A 9,998-nucleotide genomic window follows, 5' to 3' on the forward strand; every position below is an offset into this window, starting at 1 on the left:
TCAGGTTGGGAGCACTCTATTTCCCACATGGGGCTCATATCTTAATTTCCATTTTCCAGATGAAGTAACTGGGGACCGCAGAAGTTCAGTGACATGCCTAAGGTCACACAGAAGACAGGTGGCAGAGCCCGGATAAGAACCCAGGTCCTCTAACTCCCAGCCCTGCATTTTATCCAATGTCACACCATTTCTACTTCTGCCTTACATGCATATAGGTAATCCCACTATAGTTTTACTTTATATTGCAACATTCTCCCCTCTCCCGCATTTGCTGATCAATAAGACACCATGCAATAAATCAGAAAACAGCTATTGAAAGCAAAACCATATTCCATTCTATGTGAGCACTTCCCCTCCCAGTATCTTCTCCAGAGCAGCCATCATGTCACTGCTCCTAGGCTGTAGATAAGGGGGTTCAGTGCGGGGGTCACCACCCTGTGGAACACAGACACCAGCAGGTCTTGAAAAGAGGGAGAGTCGGAGGGTGGTTTTGGTTAATCGAAGGAACCGGTGGAGAGGAAGAAGGTCACGACAATGAGATGGGGCAGACAGGTGGAGAAGGCTTTGGACCGGCTCTCTGAGGACCGCATCTTCAGCACAAATGAGAAGATGCAGACGTAAGAGATGGTCATGGAAATGAAACAGACAAGGGCAAGACATGTAATGAGGCCTGAAACGCTCATCTCCACCATGATCCAATCAGAGCCAGTCAAAACAAGTAAAGAGAGATTTCCCTCATCATTGTCAAAGGTCGGGGCAAGAATATTGGAGATATGTAGAACAGTAATGGAATATGACTGATTCCATACTGATGGATCAGTCAACTGACTAAGGGGTCAGTCAGGTGGACTAACTGCTATTCATTGGCCAACTACCAGTGGATCTTGAAAGTAATTGCGGCATCAGTGAGGGCTATGTTTCATGGAGATTTATGATTTGTCTTGGCTAAAGAACAGGGAGCTGGGCTGGAAGAGAAGGCTGAAAGGGGGAAAAATCTCACCCGGGTAGCTGTTGAGAGACCCAAGCAGCTTTCCTGAGTCTGATAAGTTTCGAGTTCTCAGTCACTTCTTCTTAGAGAAGCAGCATAGTCCAATGTAAAGAACCTGGGCCTGGGAGTCAGATGATCTGAATTCTAAGCCTGACTCCTCCACTTGTCTGCTGTGTGATCTTGGGCAAGTCACTTCACTTCTCGGTGCTTCAGTTCTCTCATCTGCCAAATGAAGTTTCAATACCTGCTATCCCTCCTACTTAGACTGTGAGCCCCATGTGGGACCTGATTATCTTGCATCTCCCGCAGTATTTAGTATAGAGATCCACTCATAATACCACAATTTTATTTAGTAGCACAAAAGGCAATTATAATCATAATTGTGATATTTGGTAAGTGATTCCTAAGTGCCAAGTACTGTTCTAAGCCCCGGGGTAGTTACAAGGTGATCAGGTTCTACACAGTCCCTGTTCCACATGGGGCTCACAGTCTTAATCCCCATTTTACAGATGAGGTAACTGAGGCACAGAGAAGTTAGGTGACTTGCCCATGGTTATACAGCGGAAAGAGGTGGAGCCAGGATTAGACCACACAACCTTTGATTCCCCGGCCCATGCTCTTTTCACTAGGCCATGCTGCTTCTTGGAAGAGTCCAGTACAACAGAATTGTTAGACACGTTCCCTGCCCACAGTGAGTCTACAGTCTAAAGGACTAATGGATGAGCAAACATTTCCTACTTGTTGGACCTTGTCCCACCTAACATCCTTCCCAGACTGGCTTTCAGCTCTCTGTTCCTGAAGCTGTAGATGATGGGGTTCGTGGCTGGAGGCACTATGGAATAGAACACGGAAAGAAACAAATCCAACCCTGAAGGACCATTGGAATTCGGATTTAGAAAGGCAAAGGCTCCCGTGGAGAGGAAAAGAGTGACGACGACCAGGTGGGGTAAGCAGGTAGAGAAGGCTTTGGACTGGCCCTCCACCGTCGGTATCTTCAGCACGACAGAGAAGATACGGATGTAAGAAACGATGATGGAAACAAAGCAGAACAGAGCGACGCCTGTAGTGAAGGTTGCAACTTCGACTTCTCTAAGGATCACAGTGGAGTCAGCGTGGGCCAGGAGGAGGGGAGCATCACAGAAGAAATGATGGATCACATTTGATCCACAGAAGGGCTTGGAGAAGGTGGCAGCCATGTGCATGAGGCCAGAGAGGCCCCCGCTGAGCCAGGAGGTGGCTGCCATCTTACCACATGCTCCTCTGTTCATGATGGCCTCGTAGTGCAAGGGGTGGCAGATAGCGGCATAGCGGTCGTGGGACATTACAGTGAGCAAGATAATTTCAGTGGATGCCAAAGATATGAAGAATAAGACTTGTAAAACACATCCCAGGAAAGAGATGGATCTGTTGTTGGTCAGGGAGTTGACAACGGACTTGGGGACGGTGACGGAGATGAAGCAGAGATCGATGAGGGCCAGGTTCCTGAGGAAGAAGTACATGGGGGTGTGGAGGTGCTGGTCGAGGGTGGTGACGGTGACGATGAGGAGATTCCCCATCAGGGCCGCCAGGTAGACAAGGAGGAACAGTGCTGCGTGGACCAGCTGCAGCTCCCGGACCTCTGAGAACCCCAGCAGGAGGAATTCTGTCACCATGGTGATGTTGGACATTCCTTCTACAGCCAAGCTGTGGGCACCCTGGGGAATAATAGCTTTGAAAATGAGAGTGAAAAGGCAATGCTTTTCCAAAACAGTTCTGGAGCTATTGGAAGACTGAAGAAAATAAGAAGAATGTTTATTCCCTCTCAGAGAACACTTCATTTGTCATGATAGTGATAATAATAATTGTGGTATTTGTAAATGCTTACTCTTTGCCAGGCACATTACTATGTGCTAGGGTAGATAAAAGATAATCAGGTCCCACACAGGGCTCACAGTCCAAGTAGGAAGGAGAACAGGTTTTTAATCCCCATTTTGCAGATGAGGGAACTGAGGCTCAGAGAAGTTGAGTGACTTGGCAAAGCTAGCCCAGCAGACAAGTGGTGAAGCCAGGAATAGAAACCAGATCTCCTGACCCCCAGGTCCGGGTTCTTTCCACTAGACCACGCTGCTTCTCTCATGTCCTGTTTCCTCTAAAGTGAAAGCTTCTTGTGGGCAGGGAAAATATCTACCAACTCTGTTGTTTTTTCCTTTTCCAAGCAGTAAGTGCTCAATAAATACCGTTGATTGGTTGTACATCCAATCATTGATTTTTATTGCGCTAGGTCTAAATATGTTTATGTCACTCTTGTCAATTGTCTTATGTTGTCGAGTCATCTCCGACCCATAACGACGTCATAGACACACTCTTGATGACCAGATTACTGCTCTCAACTCCACCCTCTCTTCTCAACTCAGCTAGCTCACTCCTCTTTCCCTTCGCTGCTCTCACACCAACCCACAGCCTTGGATCACTGCCACTGTCTGCCTCCTTGGCTCTTCTGCTCGAGTTGCTGAACGCTGCTGGCAAAACTCTAAACACCAAGCCATTCTTGTTCACTTTAAATTTATCCTTTCCTGCCTTAAGTCTGCCCTCTCCTCTGCCAGGCAAAAGCATTTTTCCTCCCTTATTGACACCCATGCCCATCATCTCCATAAGCTGTTCTGTATATTTAACTCCCTCCTCAAGCCCCCTGTTCCACTCCCTCCTCCATCCCTCACCCCCAAAGATTTGGCCTCCTCCTTCATTAATAAAATTAACTCCATCAGGTCTGAGCTCCCCAAAGTTACTCCTCCCCCTTGTCCATCCCTCCCGCTCTCGACTCTCTCCGCTACTCTCCCATCCTTCCCAGCAGTATATTCAGATGAGATGTCCTTCCTACTCTCAAGTGCTACTCCATCCACCTGTGCTTCAGACCCCATTCCCTCCCATCTTATGAAAACTCTCGCCCCTTCCCTCCTCCTCTCCTTAACTTCCATCCTCAACTGCTCACTCTCCACTGGTTCCTTCTCCTCTGCCTTCAAACATGCCCACGTCTCCCCCATCCTAAGAAACCCTCTCTTGATCCTACTACCCCTTATAGTTATCGCCCTATCTCCCTCGTACCCTTCCTTTCCAAACTCCTAGAACTAGTCATCTACACTCGCTGCACTCGAATTCCTCAACCCCAACTCTCTCCTAGGTCCCCTCCAAACTGGCTTCCGTTTTCTACACTCCACCAAGGCTGCCCTCTCAAAGGTCACCAATGACCTTCTTCTTGCCAAATCCAATGGCTCCTACTGCATCCTAAACCTCCTCGACCTCTCAGCTGCCTTTGACACTGTGGACCACCCCCTTCTTCTCAACACGCTATCCAACCTTGGATTCACAGACCCCGTCCTCTCCTGGCTCTCCTCATCTCTCCGGCCATTCATTCTCAGTCTCCTTTGCGGGCTACTCCTGCCCCTCCCATCCCTTTACTGTAGGGGTTCCTCAAGGGTCAGTTCTCGGTCCCCTTCTGTTCTCTATCTACACTCACTCCCTTGGTGAACTCATTCGCTCCCACAGCTTCGACTACCATCCCTACGCTGATGATACCCAAATCTACATCCCTGCCCCTGCTTTCTCTCCCTCCCTCCAGGCTCGTATCTCCTCCTGCCTTCAGAACATCTCCATCTGGATATCTGCCCGCTATCTAAAACTCAATATGTCGAAGACTGAGCTTCTTCTCTTCTCTCCCAATCCCTGACCTCTCCCTAACATTCCCGTCACTGTAGAGGCCATTACCACCCTTTCTGTCTCACAAGCCCGCAACCTTGGTGTCATCCTTGACTCCGTAGTCTCATTCACCCCACACATCCAGTCCGGCACCAAAACCTGTCGTTCTCACCTCCACAACATCTCCAAGATCCGCCCTTTCCTCTCCATCCAAACCGCTACCTTGCTGGTTCAATCTCTCACCCCGTCTCAACTGGATTACTGCGTCAGTCTCCTCTCTGATCTCCCATCATCATCATCATCATCAATCGCATTTATTGAGCGCTTACTATGTGCAGAGCACTGTACTAAGCGCTTGGGAATTACAAATTGGCAACATATAGAGACAGTCCCTACCCAACAGTGGGCTCACAGTCTAAAAGGGGGAGACAGAGAACAAAACCAAACATACTAACAAAATAAAATAAATAGAATAGATATGTACAAGTAAAATAAATAAATAAATAGAGTAATAAATATGTACAAACATATATACATATATACAGGTGCTGTGGGGAAGGGAAGGAGGTAAGATGGGGGGATGGAGAGGGGGACGAGGGGGAGAGGAAGGAAGGGGCTCAGTCTGGGAAGGCCTCCTGGAGGAGGTGACATCCTCCTGGATGTCCCCACTTCATTCTGTACTTCACTCCGCTGCCCGGATTATCTTTGTACAGAAATGTCTGGGCAGGTCACTGCCCAACTAAAAAATCTCCAGTGGTTGCCTGTCAACATACAGATCAAGTAAAACTTCTCACTCTCAGCTTCAAGGCTCTCCATCACCTCACCCCTCCTACCTCACCTCTCCTCTCTCCTTCTACAGCCCAGCCCGCATCCTCCACTCCTCTGCCACTAACCTCCTCACTGAGCCTCATTCTTGCCTGTCCTGCCATCAGCCCCTGGCTCACGTCCTTACCCTGGCCTGGAATGCCCTCCCTCCACAGATCTATCAAGCTAGCTCTCTTCCTCCCTTCAAAGCCTTACTGGGAGCTCACTTCCTCCAGGAGGCCTTCCCAGACTGAGTCCCCCTTTTCCTCTCCTCCTCCCCATCCCCCCCGCCCTACCTCCTTCCTCTCCCTCCAGCACTTGTAAATATTTGTACAGATTTATTACTATATTTATTTTACTTGTACATATTTACTACTCTATTTTGTTAATGATGTGCATATAGCTACAACTGTATTTATTCTGATGGTTTTGATACCTGCCTACATGTATTGTTTTGTTGTCTGTCTCCCCGTTCTAGACTGTGAGACCGTTGGTAGGTAGGGACCGTCTCTATATGTTGCCGACTTGTACTTCCCATGCGCTTAGTACAGTGGTCTGCACACAGTAAGCGCTCAATTAATGTGTTTGATTGAATGAATGAATGAATGAATCATTCCCCGAATGCCCCAACTCCATCTGCATTCATTCTGGTAGTATATCCATAGATTTTTCTCAGTAAGTGGTTTATCATTACCTCTTCCCATGCAGTTAACTTGAATCTCCATGCTCTACTCTCTCCCAAGCTGCTGCTGCCCAGCATAGGTAAGTTTTGACTTGTAGCAGATTGCCTTCCACTCACATGCTACTGCCCAAGCTAGGGATGGATTTGGTATGCCTCTGCTTGACTCTCCCTCCCGTAGTTGAGAGCGGTAGAGTACTGGAAACTCTCCAGGTGTGACCCTGAAACGGTCTTAAGGGTTTAAGAATTTTATGGGCAGATAGCACGTTCAACCTTTCATTCAATGATATTTATTGAGCATATGATATGCACAGAGCACTATGCTAAGCGCTTGAGAGAATACAACAGAGTTGGGAGACATATTCCCTGCCCCCAGTGAGTTTACAGTCCATATGCATGCATTGTAGAGAACAATCCTTTTGCTTTTCATTTGCTGTGAAACTGAAAACGAATATGAGCATGAACCTCAAAGACTACCCAGAATAGGTCAGATGAGTAGAGATAAAGAATTGTAGTATTTCTTAAGCACTTACTATTTGTCAAGCACTCTTTTAAACTCTGGGGAGGATACAAGGTAATCAAGTCAGATGTAGTCCCTGTTCCACATGGGTTTCACAGACTAAGTAGGATGGAAAACAGGTATTGAATCCCCACTTTGAAAATGAGGGAACTGAGGCACAGAGATGTGAAGTGACTTGCCCAAGGTCACACAGCAGGCATATGGATCATAACCTCTGGCTCCTTGGCCCGTGCTCTTTCCATTAAGCCATGCTGCTCCTCGAAACTCCTGAAGTTCCTAGGAAACTCACGGAGAGTCTTGTAGCACAAAGTGTCCTCCCTGGCACAAAGAATTCTGAGCATGTCTGTTAGGGTCCCGAACTAGTAAAACAAATAAACATTGAATATCAGCTTTTAGTTCTCCCAGAGGGACCCAGTAATTACACATTCACTTTTATTTTCTTCTGTCTGCTAAAGAGGGTGAAGCAACTTCACCCACTCTGCTTCCTACCATACTTGTCATTTGAACTAGGCTAACACCTAGTTCAGCGATGAGAAGCAGCATGGCCTAAAGGGTCCCGGGAACCAAAGAACCTGGATTCTACTCCCAGCACAACCACTTGTCTACTGGGTGACCTTGGACAAGTCATTTAACTTCTCTGTGCCTCAGTTCCCTTACCTGCAAAATGGATGTTTAATACGTGTTCTCCCACCTACTTAGGCTGTGAGCATTATGTGGAAAGGGAATGTGTCCAACCTGATTTTTTATCTGCCTTGGGATTTAGCATAGTGCTTAGCACATAGTAAATACTTAATACCATTCTTAAAAATGCTAAGGCAGAACATCAGCCTTGAAGACCCTTCAGCATAGCAAGTCTCCCTTCCTATAGGGACAAGCCAAAGAAGAGTAGCAACAACTAACCTCCTGCCCTACAGAATTTCTCAGTGCATAATAATGATAAAAATTAGGGTATCAGTTAAGTGTTTACTGTGTGTCAAGCATTTAGATATAAGTTAATCAGGTCAAACACAGTCCCTGTCCCACATGGGCTCACGGTCTAAATAGGTGGGAGGACAAGCATGGAATCTCCATTTTGCAGCTGAGGAAACTGAGGCACAGAGACGTTTAAGGACTAGTCCAAGGTCACACAGCGATAAGTGCGGGAGCCAGAAAGAGAACTCAGGTCCTCTGACTCCCAAGTCTGGACTTTCCACTAAGCCATGCTTCTTCCACTATCCTAAAGAGGTCCATTCATTCATTCATTCATTCAGTTGCATTTATTGAGCACGTACTGAGAACTTAGAGAAGCAGTGTGGCTTGGTGGAAAGAGCCCAGGCTTGGGAGTCAGAGGACGTGGGTACTAATCCAGGCTCTGCCACTCGTCTGCTGTGTGACCTAGGGCAAACCACTTGACATCTCTGTGCCTCAGGTACCTCATCTGTAAAATGGGGATTAAGATTGTGAGCCCCACATGAGGCAACCTGATCACCTTGTATCTACCCCAGTGCTTAGAACAGTGTTTGGCACATAGTAAGTGCTTAACAAATACCATAATAATCATTATTTATTATTATTACTGTGCACAAAGCATTGTACTAAGTGCTTGGGAAAGTGCAATACAACAATAAGCAGAGACATTCCCAGCCCACAGTGAGCTCACAGTCTAGCGTGGGGGAGATAGACATCAAAACAAATAAATCAAATTACAGATATGTACGTAAGTGGCTTGGGGTTGGGAGGGGGAAGAACGAACGACTAAATATAATTACAGATATGTACATAAGTGCTGTGGAACTGGGAGGGTGGAAGAGCAAAGGGACCAGGTCACGGCGACGCTGAAGAGGGTGGAAGATGAGGAAAAGTGGGCCTCATTCGGGAAAGCCTCTTGGAGGATATGTGCCTTCAGTAAGGCTTTGAAGCGGGTTAGACTGGCTGTCAGATTTGACAAAGGAGGGCGTCGCAGGCCAGAGGCAGGACGTGGGCTACGGGGCGGCAGTGAAACAGGAGAGATGGAGGCACAGTGAGAAGGTTAGCACTAGAGGAGCAAAATGTGCGGGCTGGGTTGTAGAAGGAGAAAAGCGAGGTGAGGTAGGAGGGGGTGAGGTGACTGAGTGCTTTAAAGCCAATGGAGAGGAGTTTTTGTTTGATGTGGAGGTGAATGGGCAACCACTGGAGTTTTTTGAGGAGCAGGGTGACGTGTCCTGAATGTTTTTATAGAAAAATGATCCGGGCAGCAGAATGAAGTATGGACTGGAGTAGGGAAAGACAAGAGGCTGGGAGGTCAGCAAGGAGGCTGATATAGTAATCCAAGCGGGATACGATTCCACATTTCTATTGTTCCCCAAATCCTCTAGTTGCTACATCTGGTGGAGGTGATATGGCTTAATGGAAAGACCACTGGCATGGGAGTCAAAGGACCTGTGTTTTAATCCCAGTTCCTCCACGTATCTGCTCTATGACTTAGGGCAACTCATTTCACTTCTCTGTGTCTCAGTTAACTCATCTGTGAAATAGGGATAAGACTGTGAGACCATGCGGGACATGGACTGTTTCCAATGCAGCGTGGCTCAGTGGAAAAGACCCTGGGCTATGGAGGCAGAGATCATGGGTTTAAATCCAGGCTCTGCCAATTGTCAGCTGTGTGACTTTGGGCAAGTCACTTAACTTCTGTGGGCCTCAGTGACCTCATCTGTAAAATGGGGATGAAGACTGTGAGCCCTCCGTGGGACAACCTGATCACCTTGTAACCTCCCCAGCGCTAAGAACAGTGCTTTGCACATACTAAGCGCTTAATAAAATGCCATTATCATTATTATTATTATTATTATTATTATTATTATTATTATTATTATTATTATTATTGCCCCAGTCCTTAGTACAGTGTCTGTAAGCTATAAATAAAGACCACTGATCGATTGATTAACAAAATGCTAAAAAAATTAAAATCCAGAGACGTAAATCTGGGCTGGATGAGCAATTGTCTGACCCGGTGATGGCACTTCTTATAGACTCATGTCTCCCCTCACCTTCATCCTTGAATTTGAAAGACTCTCTGGACCACATCGTAACCAAACAAATAATCAGGAAATTTCCTATTTTGCTCCCCACCTGTCTGCACATCATCAGGCTCCAACTGGAAACAGGAAGTGGTGACCTAACCTGACAGGACATGCTGACGCCTACAGCTCTAAGAAACGAGTAGCAGTGGTGAATTGGAATCTTTTTCTAACCCCCTTATACCTTTCTGGGTACCAAGATCTTCAACTCACATGTCTCTTCCAATCCTTTTGCCCCGGTGATCCCATCATCACTGAGATAGCCGGTGAAGAGGTTGGAAAATACAGTTGATTTGAAGC

At 46.9% G+C, this 9,998-nt stretch overlaps 1 protein-coding gene across 1 annotated transcript; it reads right to left on the bottom strand.

Annotated features, from left to right (window-relative positions):
* Nucleotides 1-494: 494 nt before the first annotated feature.
* On the bottom strand, nucleotides 495-9,674 carry LOC119948782 (putative olfactory receptor 14L1). Its single transcript, XM_038770277.1, has 4 exons — nucleotides 9,669-9,674; nucleotides 1,746-2,682; nucleotides 1,001-1,008; nucleotides 495-590 (listed from the first exon to the last, which is right to left on the bottom strand). The coding sequence occupies exons 1-4, from the start codon at nucleotides 9,672-9,674 to the stop codon at nucleotides 495-497; spliced, it is 1,047 nt and encodes a 348-aa protein (XP_038626205.1).
* Between the last annotated feature and the right edge of the window lie 324 nt (nucleotides 9,675-9,998).

This window comes from Tachyglossus aculeatus, chromosome X3 (assembly GCF_015852505.1).
Source record: "Tachyglossus aculeatus isolate mTacAcu1 chromosome X3, mTacAcu1.pri, whole genome shotgun sequence".
In the NCBI taxonomy this organism is placed as follows: domain Eukaryota; kingdom Metazoa; phylum Chordata; class Mammalia; order Monotremata; family Tachyglossidae; genus Tachyglossus; species Tachyglossus aculeatus.